At 36.9% G+C, this 19,826-nt stretch overlaps 1 protein-coding gene across 1 annotated transcript in view; it reads right to left on the reverse strand.

The window, feature by feature from the left end:
- Positions 1 to 19,826, reverse strand: part of GUCY1B3 (guanylate cyclase 1 soluble subunit beta) — a 47,843-nt gene that overhangs the window by 14,401 nt on the left and 13,616 nt on the right. The window contains exons 3-7 of the mRNA XM_018559709.1: positions 14,919 to 15,019; positions 9,682 to 9,800; positions 5,897 to 6,094; positions 4,555 to 4,785; positions 2,454 to 2,570 (exon numbers count right to left, since the gene is read on the reverse strand). Of these exons, the coding sequence (XP_018415211.1) occupies positions 2,454 to 2,570; positions 4,555 to 4,785; positions 5,897 to 6,094; positions 9,682 to 9,800; positions 14,919 to 15,019 (766 nt within the window). The remainder of the gene's footprint in view (positions 1 to 2,453; positions 2,571 to 4,554; positions 4,786 to 5,896; positions 6,095 to 9,681; positions 9,801 to 14,918; positions 15,020 to 19,826) is intronic.

Below are 19,826 nucleotides of genomic sequence, written 5' to 3' on the forward strand. Positions count from 1 at the left end.
TGAAACATCTTCAACATTATAGAACAAGTCCAGTTTAATGTGACTAACTACAGCTACATGTATAGCTAAACTTATTTTACCCCTAGTCGCTTTCTAAATTTCAGTCTATTGTTCTCTACTCTCTCTATGTTTATTTATAGGTATACCAAGCCTTGTATTTTCTGGACCCCTGCCCACATTTCTTCAATAACTCCACTGTTACTGTAGTCTGAACTTTACTATAAGTTAATGCTATAAAAAAAGAAACATAGAAATATGACATAATGGCACTAGAAGTATAATGATCTAAAACAAACGATTAGTCTACAGACAATTGAACTATAAATAAAAGGACCAACGTAACAGTCACAATCCAAGCTATTCGAATTAGTAAAATCATTTTACATCCTTTTTCTTGATATTAAAGGAAAGCCAGCAATAAAATGCTCGGCCATCACATTAAAAGGAAGGGACACCTCATTAGGCTGGCTTGGCACTATGCAGAGTATAAACATTCCACTTCAGTCGTTACTTGGCATAATGAGTTGCTATGATCCTATGTATTACAAATAAAATCTCACTGTATATTTTAAAATTGTATTTTCCATTTTTTTCCCCTCTGAGACATGAAGCCTGGATAAACATAGCCTTAAAAGGAAATATACTGAAAATATAGTAGAACTTGATGCAAACTGCAGGAGTGTTAGAATTACATATAGATAGAGCTTTTTGGACACTCATGTAGGTATGAGAAAAATTCACACAGACCTAGTTAAATCTTGACAGTAATATTTGCTCACTGATATAGAGGCTTATTTTTAAAGGCACACATGACTATGCAAAGTGTAGTAATCCACAATACCCATATCAACAAATATCTGTAACTGTTCTGACTGCTCTACACTGCTGAAAAGGAAAATCTAGTCAGTTGTTATGAGGTGCATAATACCATCAATACGCTTTCCACTGCCATAGGACTTTCTATGTGGATTTTGGATGCTCAGGGCTATGGATTCTCGGGGCAATTTTATTGGGTGCTATAGAATTATGCCACTTAACACATCATCACAAATCTGTTTGCTTCCTTATTAATTAAACAGTTATTTGAATATTCTAAAGTTTGTTTTTACACTCTATAGAGACTGACCTGAGCCATTCATCTGGATGATTTTGCAGAAGTGTGTTGTGTATAGAGCAATATTGCCTCTCGTTTTATATCTCTCTTACCATATTTCTTTCTTCTCCACTGCCTCCCCTATATTAGGGGGCACGCTACAGGACGACCTCCACTATTCCCCCGTTCAAAAATAGGTTGTTTATCCTGGAATACATTTTGTTCTTACCGTATCTTTGTATGATGTAGGTTTCTTCGTTACCATGAGGACATATTAATATAGAGTCTTGAGTATTGAATGTGCCACTTACTAATATGGGGCTATGGAAATGGGGAATATGGTGTTCACCTATAGTGACTGTTCCTTTTGCTTTCTTGTGTTTTGTATATCTTATCTTGTTTTTTTGCTTATTATTTAATAAAACTTTTATTATGTTACCTTTTGGAGATATTACATATTACGGGACTCAATGACAGCATTGTTAGGCATGCCTGCTCTCAAAACCCCAAAACGTTATCATTAAAGAGGATGCCACTTCAGAAAAATAGAAATTTCGATTACTAAGTTGGCCCACCTTTGGCCCTGATAACATTGTCACGTGACCATAAAGAAAACTAGAAATAAAAGATTTGAATGCCTTTTTTTATCGTTTACACATAAACATAGGTAAAACCAATGCTAACAATGTAATTTGGGAAGTTTTTAATATGTTGCTTTGCTTTCTACTTTAAATTTAATGTCCCCCTTACTTTTCTCTCATTTCCTACTTTGTTTCCAGGACAGGAAGTTACATCTTTCCCTAATAGGACACAGATAGCAAAACAAAATAAAAAATGTTTTAGGGGGTTATTCACTAAAGGGCCCGTAGGATCCAGCCGTAGCTTCAGCTAATCCTTCGGCTCTCTTCGGCCGCCGGAGCCCTTCGGTTCAGTTTGTATTGACTTGATTTGACTAAATCAAAGCTGTTATAAGATACTGCATGTTACACAACATAATCCCTTTTATTTAATAAAATGTTTGCTTTAAATGCACTAAATACCAGCAGGTCTGGGATATAAAAGGGGTAAAAAGTCAATGTTCAAAGCTTTGATCTGAAGATGGCAGAATATATGGTTTGTTTCGTTATGGTTGTTCTGTCTCAAAAAAGTGATAGTTAGCTATAAACAGGACTGAAAACACATTGTCAGGTTGTCAACTAGCTTTGAAATTCTCCACAAAAGACGTTTAACATTTGCTACAATCTTGCTGTCTTAAATGCCACATCTCTCAGTGCTCTTTTCACGTTCTTGTGTTGTTTATCTACAGAATGCTTATCTCTTTACAGAATATCATTCCATAGATTTATTAAAAATCAATTACCTTACTCCGCAGGACAAATACAGTGTTGATGTGAGACAGGATACCATGAAAGCTAATGTCAATATGTGGTCGTACCAAAGTGAACACAGACAGCAGGTTACAGTTTCCGGGCTGGAGCTGTAAAATTATGGAACACACAAGAGGAAATTAGATTAAATAGGTATATTAGTATGGTATTTCTATTTCTGGAATCATACAATTTTTACAAGAGGCCACTGTTTTCAGAACAACTGTTTCAAGCATTTGTAGGTTATATTATTTCTGTTATAGATTCTGCATGTCCTCACAGGTATACTGATAACAGTAATAAAAACACTAACAAACAGCAGATCTGCATCTGGATTGTTACCACAATGTATCTTGAATAATTGTATGTGTTGCTACTGACAAGGCTTCCACCATTTCCATTAGACAATACTCCTTATCAGGGCAAGATGGGCCTGGAGGGCCAGGCCAGTACTAATAAGATACGTTGGGCTAAAGGGCTCTGAGTGGAGACATTTCATTAGTCATTACTCAGAGCCATCAGTAAAACATGTTTGCCATTCTATAGCTGTATGCTCCTCATTCATACCTGCAATCCTAGAGTCTGATGTAAGAAAGTCTTCTAGACTTGTTTTTGGCTCTGGGATGTTATAAAACTGAATGTGAAAAACTGTGTCACAATGAGCTATCACCTTTAGGAACAGCCATATTTCACCATGGCCTGCAGTCAATGAGGCACTTTGGCACAATTCGGAAGAGTACACCTTCCTTAGCCACATTAATATGTCCCTACCATGAAAAGGTTGTGGTTGTGTTTGTCCCAGACCAAAGGTTTCTAGTTCACCCTTGCTTCTCATTCAATAAGTCAACAAAGACAAAAGTATTTATACAAAGTAAACCATCTGATTTTCTTTTAACTGTTCTGACTACTGAAAAGTACAGTCTGGTTAGCAACTATGGACTGCTACCCTTTGTGCATCATCATTGATTTTTTTTTTCACTGACTTAAACTAGCTAACAGGTGAGTTTCCTGATGAAGCAAACATCTTGCATCAGTTGTGATAAATTGTTGATTCTTCCATGGTGGCCTTCATTAAAGTAGAGCTGAAGTTTTATTTTTTTTATTTTTTATTTTCCTATTCTCCCTTTTTTTCTTTTTTTTTTCTTGATAACTTAGATATGAAATATTTGGAATATACGAATATAATGGATATAACCTGGAAATACAATTTGCGGAGCAATCTTCTCGAGGGTTCACATGGAAATTAAACAAAACATTACTTAAAGATGAGGAGACGGTGTTGGCTATAAAGGAAGCTATTTCTGCCTTTAAATTGAATCATGAACATGACACCACGGCACTCCCGATTAAGTGGGAAACGCTTAAATGCGTCATAAGAGGAGTTCTTATATCTCATGCTACCAGGCTAAAAAGGGCCCTGAGGCGGAAGTGACGACTCTGCTGCAGGACATATTAAGTTTGGAAGATAAACATAAAGCAAATATGACCTTGGATGTATTATATGTAATTTAAAGTAGAGCTGAAGCCAAAACTTAATTTTTTTTGGTTTGGGTAGAGTAAAGGAGGGTTGTAGCCCCAGTTAATTTTTTTTTTTTACATTTGTGCCCCATTTCTCTTTACTTCCTCCATCTTCCCAATGGGGAAACAGACAAAAAACCTGACAGGCATTCTTATCCTTCTCCACTCCGTCTAAAATAAAAAAAAATAAACATTGGCTTCAACTGGACTTTAAATCAACTGTTATGTTATGAATTGTATAGCATGTTGGAAATGTATGTACTTTGAATTTTAAATAATTTTAAATAATATGACTTGGTTGTAAAAAAAGAAAGGTAATTTTACTGATATAAAAAATATCAGCCTGTTTATGGGAAAAGGCACACTTTTGTAGACAAAAGGACGAGACGACTATTGGATATTGTTAGCCCATAGTTTATTGTTGCCCTTCTCGGCCGGATAGTGCCTTGGGTGTATGTTTACTCAAATGAGCGTAGTTGTGTTTATGACTACCAGCTAAAGGAAAGTTCAATTGCTTTCATTCTTTATGTGCTTATTTGCTGAAAATCAATAGTGCTATGCAAATAAAATAGTTACCTGTGGCAAGACCCTGTAGATGGCATTTCCACACTGTGTAACAACAAGGTCTCTGTCAAACATTATATGGAATGGGAAAGCCTTGCAGAATGTGTAGGGGCTAATGCGTGATTCCTGGGTCCCATTTTCTTCAAACCTGTCCAGATCCTCATATAAGTCCTCCTCCTTAGAGTCCTTCTCTTCAATCAAGAACTGAGTGTGGTCAAAATCCTCATTTCTTTGCTGAATAACCTTATCAAAATAATTAAAAACTGTTACATGTTACTCTTCACAAAAACTAAGAAATATTGTAACTAGTTCATACCTTCTACTGTATACATACAGTATATTCAGATAGGATATAACTTAAAAATAAATAATAAAGAAACGCTTGTCTGTCACTCAGCCTTACTTAAAGCATTTAGACATAGTTATAAAAACCAGAATAAAGTAAAGAGGTACTTTTACTCACAACCACCTATCTGGATTTATTAATAATGTTACCAAAGGCTAAAAGTGCTATAACACTAGCACTAGTTTTTATAGCAGATTAAGAGAGCCATTTCTAAAGGCAGTCATGCACATAGCAATTTGTGATCGATTTAGTTCTGAGTGATCACAAACAAGCAAATCATCATCAATTAAAATACGGAACAATGCATCACAGACGGTGTTGTTACGCTCTTTGTAATTGATTGAAAATATAAATTATAAAACATACAATGTATCAGGTATAAATGAACTATCCACAGCAAATCGGCCAAGGCAAAGTTAATTGACAATACAGTAAATCAATCCAGTGTGTGTGAGTGTGTGTGTGTGAGTGTGTGTGTGGGGGGGGGGTTACTTTGGCTTGTGATATTTATTCAATTTGATCAGTTTAGTCACAGTAATTGCTTGATTTCTTGATTTATAATCATATGCATATGCGTGCAGCCACCGTAACATAAAAGGTAGGACCTAAGATGGATAGTGTTTGGAGAACTTTATTTCTGTTTTGCTGTGATTTGCATTGATATTGCACTGGAAACTATAAAAGTGAACATGCAAGACTAGCAAACACTTCAAGCAAACTTTTGTTATTTAGGCACCTATTTGTTAGGTCAAAATATGTGCTCCTGGGACATGTTAAACAACCTTGTTTCATTTTACAACTCCGCGCTGCTAATATGACAATTAGAAGCTGATCCGTTGTTTTGGCAAACAATACTTTTTTTGGTAGCTTGCTTTTTATAAATAAGGCTCCATGTCACCAATGCTGTCAAAACCTTCCAAGATTTATTCAGAGACTTGTCCTGTAGGTGATTAAACCCATGAGAAGAATAAACTAATAAGAAATGATACAAGTGCTTCAAGCACTTACCTTCATATCTATTTCAGTGCCATGGATCTGCTGTGCCACCGTTTTAATAATGCCAATAACAATATCCTGCAGTCCTTCTCTTTCCGAATAGTAATGCAAAATAAGACCTTTTCCTTTCTCTGCATCGGTGCACCTAAATGATGGAGCACGCATACCTGGATAAATGGTACCTAGATGATCATGTAGTGCATCTAAGTTCTGTAAAAAGAAAGTAAATATTAGTAAGTGCTTTTTTTATCAGCAAATATCCCACCTAGATAGATTTTTCCAATTAAATTAGAGATCTCATATGTGATCCCTTTAGGTATTAACTAAGTGACCTCTCTTCCCACCACTCTCAATTTCTACCTGCAGGTGACATTTGGTATTGTGGTATAGACGGGATTATTCTTTTAGATTGTAAGCCCTCAGGGGCAGGGCCCTTCTTACCATCTTGTCTTGATTTGTATTGTGATTGTAATGTCTTCCCTATATTGTAAAGCGCTGCACAAACTGTTGGCGCTATATAAATCTTGTATAATAATAATAATATGGAGACTACAAGCTGTTTAACACTGCAAACAATGGGGGTTTGTTGTTAATAATGGGGTTGTGGGAGGCAACCTCTTTTTTTTACTTCAGAGAGGAGTACTGGGGAACATCAGCATTGGGGATTGACTTATTTTTTATTATTACCGTATATACTCGAGTATAAGCCGTCCCGAATATAAGCCGAGGGTGGGAAATGAGGCAGCTACTGGTAGATAGATACCAATAAAATTACATTAATATTTATTTAAAAGAAAAATAACCTAGCTCTGTAAGTGGAAAAGGGGGTGCAGGGCTACATATCATGTACTACGGATCATTTAACCCATTCATGTTAGCAGAGGATCATTGTAAATGTATTGTCTGCACTGTATTAGCAGTATATACTCTATATAGAGTATATACTGCTAATACAGTGCAGACAATACATTTACAATGATCCTCTGCTAACATGAATGGGTTAAATGATCCGTAGTACATGATATGAAGCCCTGCACCCCCTTTTCCACTTACAGAGCTAGGTTATTTTTCTTTTAAATAAATATTAATGTAATTTTATTGGTATCTATCTACCAGTAGCTGCCTCATTTCCCACCCTCGGCTTATATTCGGGTCAATACTTTTTCCCAGTTTTTTGGGGTCAAAGTAGGTACCTCGGCTTATATTCGGGTCAATACTTTTTCCCAGTTTTTTGGGGTCAAAGTAGGTACCTCGGCTTATATTCGGGTCAATACTTTTTCCCAGTTTTTTGGGGTCAAAGTAGGTACCTCGGCTTATATTCGGGTCAATACTTTTTCCCAGTTTTTTGGGGTCAAAGTAGGTACCTCGGCTTATATTCGGGTCAATACTTTTTCCCAGTTTTTTGGGGTCAAAGTAGGTACCTCGGCTTATATTCGGGTCAATACTTTTTCCCAGTTTTTTGGGGTCAAAGTAGGTACCTCGGCTTATATTCGGGTCAATACTTTTTCCCAGTTTTTTGGGGTCAAAGTAGGTACCTCGGCTTATATTCGGGACGGCTTATACTCGAGTATATACGGTATTCTTAATACTTAAATACAAATTTTCATCATAGATTGAAGAACAATAATATTTACTGCTGTAAATTAATATTCTTTAGAAAGAACCAGCATATGCTTGTTGTGCCATGAGGTGTCTTTATCAAGCACAATAAATAATGCCCTCAACTATGGACTTTTTTTTAAAGAACTTAAAATATATAAACATTTAGAAAAATAAAAACTTTTAAAAATGTCAAATATTTAGATTTTGCTGTAAAGTGATTTAACGCACAATAAAATGTAAATTGTTTTTATTTCCTTCAGTTGAGGATTTCAGAGCAGGTTTTGGGATGTGTGATATACGATATTCCATAAGGTTAAATTCAAATGATTTACATCTATACATTTAACTTATTTACATCTACTAAGTACTCAATTTTATTCAAAATTACTATTGTTCGCCAATTGCTCTCAAATAATCTATACAGCACTGCCTATCACTATCATTATACAACTTTAATTTCAAGTTATCCAGTCATTAACTCTTCCCTATTCTTTCCCTTTAAGGTTCTGGGGTTCATTTATACCCCCTACCCCCCAATATTTTTTTCTTTATTTTTAGCACAACTACATTTTGTTTTTACAAAAAAGTAAACTCCCCCTCCATAGCCCCCTAAGCTAATCTAACCTAAGACCCGCACCCTCGGTGCATACCTACCTTTCCATACCTTTTCCTGCAGTGTTTACATCCCAGGTGCAGAAATTTCCTTCAGCGATGGGCGCACCTGCATAGTCACTTCCCATAAACATAAATAAGGCCTTACTACTAACTCCTAATTTCTGTACTGCAGTAAACACAGCAGGAAGCTGCTTTTGTCACAAAAAGGGTAAGTATATAATGGTGGGGCCCTGGGGGGGGGGTTGTAAATATTGTTCACACCAAATGCGGGTGCGTTCCCCGTTCTGAAACACACCTGCTTTCGGTGTGAACAAGCCCTCAAACACACACATGGACCATGGGGAACAAAAGTAGCCCCCCTCCAGAAGGAAGGACAGAGTCAGCACCAATTCAGAGATGATTTGAGGATCTACAGCTGAATGATACACAAATAAGATACATTTTGTTAATAGCTAAAGTACTTGAATGCATTTCTAAGATTTAGCAACTGAGTTTAGTGTCACTGAAATGCCAGGCAAACATAAATCAATGCTCCTCTGTCTTCACTAGTACATTGTTACATGTATTTTTTTATTGCAAAATGTTTAAGTACCTGAGGTTGATGTATCAGCCTACTGCATTCCCCTATACCAGCGGTAGACAACCTTGGCACTTCAGCTGTTGTGCGACTACAAGTCCCATGAGGCAATGCAAGAATCTGACAGCCTTGGCCATGACTCCCAGAGACAGAGGCATAATGGGATTTGTAGTGTCACCACAGCTGGAGTGCCAAGGTTGCCATGACTTATATAGGAGCACTCAAACTGGAACAGGGAGGGGCAGGACTAGATGTAAATCAGGTATGCAAATTTTTTCGTCAAGGAATATGATGATAGGAGAAGATAGCAGAGTGGTAGAGAGATAAGCTCATCAGTCTGCTGCTTCTCCTTTTGCTATCCAGTCACAGACAGGGGGAGGGACTAGACCTGAAAGTATTATGGAACTGCAGCAGAAAATAAATAGGTCTTCTGCCTTGCCAGACAGGGTTGTGCTGTGTAACGGTGCTGTGTAAATCTCAAAACTGAAGGGACTGAAATACAAATCTTTTCACAGGTAAACAGCTCCTATGTATGTATTTTACCCCTACATTTAGCTGTTTACCTGCAGTTTAGCTTTAAGTCACTATTTGAAAGACTGTTCTTCTTCAAACAAGCTGTGGTCTGCTAAATATCATTCCATAGAGCGTTCTAACCACAGTCCTTTTAAAAGACTTCCATATCACTCAATTCATTTGCACTCGCATTTCAGCATAATTGATTTTTTGATTCAGACAAGCCCTAAAAACACACAAGAGACCTCTTAACTGAACTGAGATTCACTGACTATCAATTTGTTTTTTCATAACTGCTATTGATTTTCATAATGCTTAAGAAATAAGATAGCTTGGCAATTAATTTCCTTTTGTGGTCAATATAAATATAGAATTAAAACGCTGCTATAACTGTCGCCAATTAACTTAGAACGTTCCATGAAGTTTCCTGATATGTTTGCTTGTTGGCAATGACAATGAGTGATTTACAAAACAGGAACTGTTTTCTGACCTGCAAAAATTCTCTGACATTGGATCCAAGGACACGCAGGATTGTGTCATAGCCAGATTCTTGGCAAAAAACGAAAAACATATTTCCAAACATTTGGAGAATATCCCCAGCATTGAGATCTGTATGACATTTCAAGGGGGGAAAAAAAGGATAATTAGCATAATATCCACTTTATATGGGACAATACACATTTCAATGATTTAAAAGGCTAAATACAATAGCAGTCGAGGAGTTCATTATTTTTCACAATTGCTGTCATGAATAGTGAACCAATAAGAAAAAAAAACGCAGCTCACGCAGAACAAGAACAAATGATATAAAGTGACAAGAGGGCAGGGCTACGGTTTACAGATGACGGAACATTCTACCGGTTGCCATAACAAAGAATACATCTGTAGTCAGGCGCACCGCTAGATTGTTAGTACAATGTTGTAGGCAATGTTATTAAAATTCGAAGCATAAAAGCCATCTCTCATGAAAGGTCGTGTTATTTTATTATTTCTAGAAAATCTCTCAGCATGACTTTGCTTTAAGCCATTCCCAGCTCAACGTATGCTTTTATATAACAATTAAGATTATTTTTTCACCTCCACCAACTGTTTGAAAAAAGCAAGTGAAATGACGTGCTAGTATAAAAATTACTCTTGTAGTAAATTAGGCTTCGAATGTTTAGCCACCATTCACACTTGAGCATGAGTGTTTTTTAGGTGCTTTTTCTACATGTTTTTCAGACATTTTTTACAGCAGAACTCCGATGTGATAGAATGTCCCTCGGCATCCTCTTGTCCAATGCATAGTGTATTGGACGTGATGATTTAGGAGACCTTAGACCACTGCAGCTGAGGAGGAAAGATGCTCTAGGGACCAGTCTAAGAGCAAGCTGCCTCCAAGGAATGGATGAGTATAAGTTTGTTAGTTTCCTCCCTAGACCAAAACAAGCACTTAACCCTTGCAGCGCCGGTGTAGCCCCACTGCAAGGGTTAATAACAATAATTTCCCCCCGGAGTTCTTCTTTAAGGCTTGAGCATTGTTGTTTTAGTCAATAGAAAGCTAGTTACTAGAAGGAGGGGACTGACGTTTATGGGGCCAAAAACACTCGATTCTGCCCACTCACAGCTCATGTAATTTTTTGAGCGACAAACAACACATCACTGAAAATAATGAGAATCTTCATGAAGAATATTCAGAAAAAGCATGACAAAACGCTCAGGTGTGGATGAGGGCTTTACATTGATGTATATTTTATAACTGCAGAACTGTTGGTTTGCGTCAATGTTTGATCAATGCAGAAAGGCATTTTAGTGACAAACATGAGAACAGATCAGATTCAATATCCAACATTCACCTAAAGTTATCAGTTTCAGCTGAGGCTGAGGATACTCGTGTTTCTGAAATGTTATTTTGCTGTGAAACTTTTCCGATGATCTCCTTACTGCTGAGGATCCCAAATCTCTTGCATTGTGACACCACCCTCTCCAGTGTAAAAGGTGAATTTTTTTTACAGCTATCATGTGGCATTTTGCCATCGGGATGAGATGCATGATGTAATAAGTGGACCTTGATTTTTAGTGAAAGGGCCACTTTCAGTATGAAGATTCCACATGATGTAATAAGCGGGCCTTGCTTTTTATTGTAAGGTCCATTTTTAGTATGAAGATTCCCCATGATGTAATAAGTGGACCTTGCTTTTTAGTACAACAGATAATTTTGGTATGAAGATTCCCCATGATGTAATAAGTGAACCTTGCTTTTGAGTGCAAGTGCCACTTTCAGTAAGAAGATTGCCCACAATGTAATAGGCAGACCTTGGAGACATAGGAACACCACAGAATTCATTAAATGACTGCCACAGAACTTTAAGCACAGACCAGCCCATACATGCCTGTTCACACAAAATAAAAGTCATTGAGCAAAAAGTCCACAACCTAGGTTGTAGTGGGGTTTTAAGGAGGCGTCAGAGGGTTATCGATTGATATACATTTATTAAAATTCATTAAAATCATTACATAACAAGGTTAAAATTAATATTGTTGATAAGCATGATTCTCAGTTCCTAAATTCTTGCCTAATTCTCACAATTCATGTATTCATATTGTCATTCATAATATATACATCTCATTTTGTCACATAATTCATGTGCAGTAATTTACTGCTCCAATTCATCCAACGCGTTTCGCTTGTTAGCTTCCTCAGGGAGTTTTATTTCCGGCAAGAATCTAGTTATGAATAGATAATTCATTGTTTATCGGTATGTACATCAATAAACCATACTTTGCAATTCTGTATATTCTGTCCAACTGAACATGTTTCCTCCTTAATATGACTTAACTATGCAGCCACTTACCCCAGACTCCGGGATCGCCCAGAGACCTACTTTCAGGAAGACAGGTTATTTATCCAGCCCTCCCCAGAGTTTTCATGCAGCGGAACCACAGATGCACACTAAGACAGTCCAGAGTCCTGATATCTACAATGTAACCATGATCATTGAGTTTCTCTTCGTTTATTTTTTATATTTGTGGTTCGTTTTTACCCCACTACAACCTAGGTTGTGAACTTTTTGCTCAATGGATTAATTTGGGGTGAGGTCTCAGATCATCTGGGCTGATATTTTGGGTAGTGCTATTTGTATCTAAAATAAAAGTCATAATACTGGCAAGAGTCAATCAACCAATCAGCTCTAGCCAGGTTAACTGAAATCTTGAATCTGATTCGTTCTATGGGTTAAAGTGCTCTGTACTGTTTTACTGAATAAACATAAGGATGATCTTTAAGCACAAGTACAAAAGAAAGCTGTCCACAAAACCAAAGAGCTTGTCAATAATGACCTCTCAGGTTCCTTGTTTAATGTTTGTTTTTCCATAAAAAAAAACAGATCAAACTGGATTGGTCACAATGTGGTCAGTTTTATATATAAGCCTAGTGTAGTCTTAGAGTTAAGTGGGAAGCATGAGTGGAAACAGGTTGGCTGACCTGTAAATGATTTCTATTCAACCCGGAAGTAGAACGCTGACTGATGTACATTGTCTGCACAGAGCTCGCTCATCACTGAAATCATAATCCAAGTAATTATGAATGTAACAATATACTGTATTTCCATGACGGGTTTACAGAGGTTTGAGGGAATGGGGGAATGTTGAACTTGGCTGAAGTATACTTTCGTTTTCCAAGTATGTAGCACTGTTCTTGGAATATATTTATCCAGTCTATTAGGAACTAATTTCTTATTTATATTTCTCTATCTCTTAAAGTGGACCTTTCTATAATGTTAAAAGTGTCCATGAATACATTTTTGACATGTCGCAATATACAGCAGCATCATTTTTCAAAAATGCTCCAGCTGTCATTTAAAAGCCACCCTTGGACTCCAGTTAGTGATTTTACCTAAGTGGATACAATGTCATAAGTGTGCTGCAGGCAGGAGGAAGCATTTCTTCAGGCTACTCTACCACACTGATCAGACTGCATCCCTGTAACTTTGTAGCAGGTCACAAGGCGAGAGGTTGCAGCAGAAGACTGATCTGCGTCAGACTTTAGTAAACAAAACCAAAAACTGCACAGGCCCCAGTATTAACATGACTGTGCCCTCTCCAAGCAAGCATCTCATTCCAGCAAGTGGATGCTGACCTTGGATAATGCATTAATAAAGATGGCACACCCCTTCTAGAGAGCAAAGAAGATCAAAGCATTGTTTGGGGGAGTAATGTGATCTATGTGAGAGCATTACATTTACTTATTACTCAGCATGCTTACACCAAACATAAAAATGTACAGTATCTGAGGCTAGGTTCAGTTTTTTTGTTTTCACCAACCCACCCTAGCTGCTATAATTTCATGCCAATCCAAACTGCAGCTATTTGAAAAGTTAAAGTGTTCACAGTGTATTTTTAGGATGTGTCCATAACCAGAAGGGTAAAGCCATGATGCAATGGGGTCTCTCCTCATTGGGTCTACCCTTGCATGAAATGTGATGTCAATTATCAGGAAGCAGTAAAAGGGAACAATACAAACATATAGGGGGGAATTTATCAAAACTGGAGCAGACAAAATCTGCAGCAGCTGACAACCAATCAGCTTCTTTCTTTAATTTTCAAATCTTAACTTAACAAACTAATGAGAGAAGCTGATTGGTTGCCATGGGCAACTGGTCTAGATTTTGTCTGCTCCAGTTTTGATAAATTCCCCTCAAAGTATGTTAGGGTCTAATGTACTGTCTTGAAATTGCAAGAAAGTAGGTTAAAGTATTGGTTAGATATATTTACTTTTTTTTTCCAAATATTTTCTAATGATCTTTCTTTCACCAATAGGTAACTATTTATTTATTATAACTGTATTAAATAATTTGTTTTCTGCTCTGGAATAATGATACTGTCTGTCGGAACAGGTGGGGTAATAGGCAACACAGGGAAAGTAATTGAATCATTTTAATTGACTGTTAGATGCAAGCGCAAGGACCGGAGCTGAGAATCAAAGTGCTTCATTTCATTTATATTAGCGGTGAAAACAGATGTGATGTTCTTTCATTCCTGTCTTTCTTTAAGGACATTCACTGCTTCCTGTAGCACCAACAACAGGAAATAATGCAGGCAGATGGGTCATTGACTCAGTGGCTGGAGCCAAGTCAATGACTGTAGCTCTGTAGAGGAAGACTGCTTATCAGGAGCCAATAAATAAGCAGGTGTGAAAGCTCAAAGCCCATATTTTAACCTTGCTTTCTGGTCTTTGAGAGCCTGGAATGGTGAGGATAGGCTGGTCAAAATACTTTAAGAGTTCAAGAATATTTGAAATATTATATCATAGCCTGGGTGGACGTTAAACTAAGGAAGCTATAAAGTGTAAAAAGTGCTTGAGGCCTTGTTCACACCTAAAGCGGTGAGTTCCAGAGCGGTAGCTGCTGGAACGCACCGCGATCGCTAACAAAACTTCCCCCCGCGTTCTGATAAAGTTTTGTCCATTCAATTTTTTGCAAATAAAAATATCTAATACAAAACCGACATAAATCATTTTCCTTAAAAAACTGCAAGACAGATGCCAATGTCAGAGCCCCTAATGTGTACACTTCCTTGCAGAAAGAAAATTAGTATATAAATGACATGCTGGACAAAGGTCAAGTTTATTAAAGGCATTGAATATTAATAGACCTAAAAAATACTTTTTTTTTTTTAAATGACACGTTCTTCCTTTCAAACTTCCTGAAACGGTTATCAGGGCTTCACAGGAGTATATTTTTTACTTACTGAGCACTTTGCTTGCTGCTGATACAAGGTCATAGGTTTTGGAGTCATCATATATTATCCTCACCAAAAATTGACCTTCTTCATCAAGCTGAGCTTCTCTTCTAGGAATGGCAATTAAATTTGTTAGGAAATGTTCATACAAACTCTCATAAATAACAATTAAATTATTGAATTACTGTTTCCTTGTGACTCTAGATAAAGCTGGTTAAGGCAGATTAACTCAAGCACGCAGAACATCTCAGTTCATATATTCATGTATTACCTGATATAAATATAAAAAGACATGCAGTATTTTGTTGAGTTCTTGATCTGACACACTGGGATTGTTCCAATATACAGTATGCACACATAAGGCCACACAACTTGTATAACTATAAATGCTGTACTGATTGTGGTTACGTAGTGTGGGCCAAGGGGGGGCAGTGGGAACACACAATCATAGCTATTTTTGACTTATTTTTTTTAAGGGGTGGGGTTTTCACTTTTGTGAATTTAATTATTGTGCAATGTTGCTTTATATTTTTCATTTTACTTTTATTTTGCTTTCTATTTTTTTATCTGTGAAAAAGAGATAAAAGGATGAGGCTAATGAGGGGCCATTTTATCCACAAAGGACCCCAGGTTCAAGAAAACTGAAAGGAACTGTCATCAGGGTGCCTCAGTAACCATTTAAAACCCACAGAAACCACCATGATTTTGCCTTCCCTATTGGCTCAAATGCATTTCCCCAATGTTGTGAAATTTCAGCAAAATCATTGTGACATCATTTTAAGATTAAAAAAAGTAAAATTTTGCTCATCCCTAATAAGATACATATTTAATTTCAGTACAGAATAAAGCAGTTTGTCCATTCATAACACATCATCATCACAAATACTATTTGCCTGAATGTTATGCTGGTATTCTTGGTCAATACTTCGAGTCCCTGAAAAGAATGAGTATGCAGATAAGCATTTTTGTCTGGCTTACTGGGTTTCCCAATCTACCTACTTGTATGAGTATGTATTGAATCCAGAGGTTCATCATAACAAGCAGGCATGTGATATTTTCAGAACAAGGAGAGCACTAGCAGCCTTCTTTTTTTTCCTAACAGGTTTACCGGAAGATCACTAAAGCAGAATAATATCTATCTGGACTGAACAAGCTTTTGAAGTTAGTTGTATGAAGTATTAGAGGATCCATCATGACATTTTGCTCCTGGTCCCTTTAGCTGTGTTGACCGCATTTTCCACTAGGCTTTATAGCTTTTTATTACACCTCTGACCTTGGATAAGGTCTGCTGACCTAGAATTAATTTCTTACAGACCACTGCACACAAATTTACAGACAACTACAAATTTTCTAGGACACATCACTATAACAAGACTCGACTGCTCACAGCAGTAGTGTAGTACTGTGCTTCTTTATAAGTAATATTTTATTGGCAACGCTGCTTTATAAGTAATATTTTATTCAGGCTAATATACTGATTATAGCACATGAAATCCTTGTATGACAGAAACACTGATTGACCAGTGTAGTATGAGTGTAGTATGAGTGTAGTATGAGTGTAGTATGAGTGTAGTATGTACTATGCACGGTGTCACATAGGGGCCAAAGGTCCAAAACAGCTTTTGTGACGTGTTTGTTCTGTGATACAAGTGTATACATGTGCAACAATGCAATTCGAAATGTATTAGCTATCAGGTTCTCAAGCTCCATGATTTTTTCCTGACCTTTCACTATTATTTTAAGCTTTTTGCAAGTTTTTTTTTTTTTTTTACAGGAGGTGGTTTTTATCGATTCCTTTCAGCACATTTCATCGGTGCGTCTTTTTCTATAAATTGCTACAAAGATAAGGATTCAAGGTGAACCTGTGCCCAGACTATGCACAATAAATTATTAAGATATTCTGAACAAGCAATTAAAGTACTTTAAGGCTGGGTTTACACTTGTCTGTTGTTTAACGCACGCACCGTGGCGTGGTATGCCACATGTGTTGCTTTAAGATAACCCCCCCATTACAATGCTAATTTTGTCTAGGGAATTGGGATAATAAATAATACTTAGCTTATGCCTTGTTCCCCCAGCAGCTAGAGCTCTTAGTCACAATCAGATATCCTGGGCCCTCACTGTCCTCACAATTACTAGTCCTGCATTGTAAGTGATGATGTTGTGACTGTGACTGGAGGATAAGTAATGAGAAGCTACTTTGGGAGACCAGTGGCGTTGGGAGGAAGTCTGTCGTAGCAAGGAATAAAGTACAATTTACTCCTTATTTCTATCTATTTTAACCATCCATTACTTGTAGTGAGGGACAGGGGGGCCTCACTGCAAAAAGTATTTTTTTTTCTGCTGCCCAAAGATGGACACTAACATACCTCTGCATGGCCAAAACGGCATTTTTTTCAGGAATGTAAAGCATGGCGAGTAACACATGGCAGTGTGCTGTGGCATGATGCAGTGCAGATGCATTGCTTTAATGCAACATGATAGCATGAACCCAGTCTACAACCCTTGTTCACCCAGCCTAAAACCCTTGGCAGGCTTTGTAGAGAAATAAATGTTCACAATTCACAGAAGCACTGATATCACAGGTTAGTTCCTTTATTTTATATGAAAACCAGAATACTGGCCGTCTACCAGCCTTCTGATGTAAACAAACATCAGGTGCTTGAAGGGTGTTAGAAACAGACTGAAACCTGACTTTAGAATGTTTGTTGTGATCTTTGAGGATGAATTCCTTCAGGAGCTGGCGACGTCAGGGCTTACTTGTTTTTAAGCTCACATACTGCTTAAAAATATGTAGCTACGTGAATGTCTAGTCTTGGCACAGGCAATAAAATTTTAAGGCTTGCATTCATTTAAGGCTTTCGCAGCACACTTACATGCAAATTCTGATACTTTCTGGTAGTCCCCGCCTACCTCATGTAACTTGTTTTTATCCAGGAAGGTTGCTCATTATATTGATAGGCCAACAAGAAACAGAAGAAAGCAGCGAGGGGACTTACTTACTATTGATACAAAGTGTTGAAACAGTTATATTAGAGTAACCTGAGAGTTAATGCCCTCATGAAACTCTAAAAAGTAATGGGTAGGTTCCTGAGGGTGTCTGCTTTTTAAATCAGGGGCAAAATAAAGTACTTGTACAAAAAAGAAATGCTTTAGTTATCAGATTCTTTATAAATATGCCCCCACAGAGAACTTGCACCAGGTTAATAAAACGAACACTGCCCCCCTTGGTGCTTTTGAACCCTCTTAACCTTGGAGAACTATAAGCATTTTAAAAGGAACCTTTAAAGTCAGGCATATTTTTCCTGTCTGATTTTACATTTGTTTTTTGAGGGGGAGTATTTATTCAGCAATCTATGAAAAGCAAACTGAAATATCCTAAAAAGAATAAACACCAACTCCTGAAATTAAATGTCTGTGAAAAACACAGTAAAGGACAGTGTAGAAAACTGATGTCCCGGTCCATCCCACTTAAAATGTTAGATAATAAGATTATTTAGGGTTTAAGAGTTCAGGGTGAAGCTGCCATTCATTAAACCCCCAAAAACATATTTCCAGACCTCTATAAGCTCAAGCAAACTGAAGGAATTTAGCAAAATCTAAAAAGCTGTGTAAAAGCAATGTAGAAATAATGAGTTGCAAGGAATAAAGGGTTAAAGACCAGTAAAAAATGAAGTGTAAAAAAATGATATCACCCTTTATAAATTGACTTTGTAGAGATTTTCCTTTGTGGCTAAGTACCAGCAAATACTTTTTGAGTTCTGTATCAGATTAGCATGTGGAAAAATATCATTGATGGTTTGAAGATACAAGGAAAAAAAATATTTGTAAATTCTTTGACGGAAACCCTTGTTTAACCTGAAATGTTTATGCACCATCCACAACAATCTGGACAATTGGCAACACAAAACATATATCATACAATAAACAAAATGTATAAAACTTGTGGTTTCTGCTTGTATATTTTCCTTAGTGTCAACCTATATGCACAAATTATTTAAGTTATTCTAGTAAAAATAATACAAACATATATAAATACATGTAAGAATACAAAATAACATCAGTTGCCCAAAAATATGCAGTCAGCTCCACATTTTTACCAACATCACCATAGTAATACAACAAATGACTAGACTGTTACATCAAAGCTTTTTGAAATTAGAGAAGGGGAAGAAAATATGAATTACAAGGTTTTTAAGCCTATCCCTATTTTCTTGACAATTATTTCTGCCATTTTACAAGTTTTTTTTAAAATAATATATAGTTCACTGTGTTTGTGCAAAGCAAGTTTTCGGACTATATATGGTTTAACACTTCTGCAAGTCAAACACTTTTTTTGGCATGATTCAATTTCTATAAATCAAAGCAGACAACTTAGTTAATAATTTATAGTTTTGTGAATGTTTCACAAAAGTGTTCTTTTATCTGTACTTACACAGAGCCTTGTGACAATGAACTGCTGTATTTTAACACATCTGTTATTTACATTTTTTAATACATTGTCAGTTTTTTTAAAGGAAATATTTTCTATAAATGTATTTATGACAATTCATTTTAAATAATATAAGCAGCATATTTCACTCCAGACAGAACAGAATACCATTCACAATGATTTCAGTCCAACAGTCTATCAAAGATGACTTCCACATGTCATTTTCAAGCCCAGCTCTAGGAACAATATTCTTACTGGAGTTCAGAAAGTTGCAAAGTGACTTTGCTGTAAAGTTACCTACCATAATCAGAACTGATGCCTTTTTTACAGCAAATCATCAGGTGTACATGCGAGTGGAAGTCCAGCTCCTGCTGAACTTCTGTGCCTGCTCCAGCAGTAAGTGCTACAGGCCTCATAGACCTCAGTGTTGCGGCTGCATCTCCATCCTCCTAGCCAATCACAAAGCAAATGTTTCCATTGTGTGA

Source organism: Nanorana parkeri, unplaced genomic scaffold (genome assembly GCF_000935625.1).
Source record: "Nanorana parkeri isolate BGI_ZX_2015 unplaced genomic scaffold, ASM93562v1 scaffold413, whole genome shotgun sequence".
In the NCBI taxonomy this organism is placed as follows: domain Eukaryota; kingdom Metazoa; phylum Chordata; class Amphibia; order Anura; family Dicroglossidae; genus Nanorana; species Nanorana parkeri.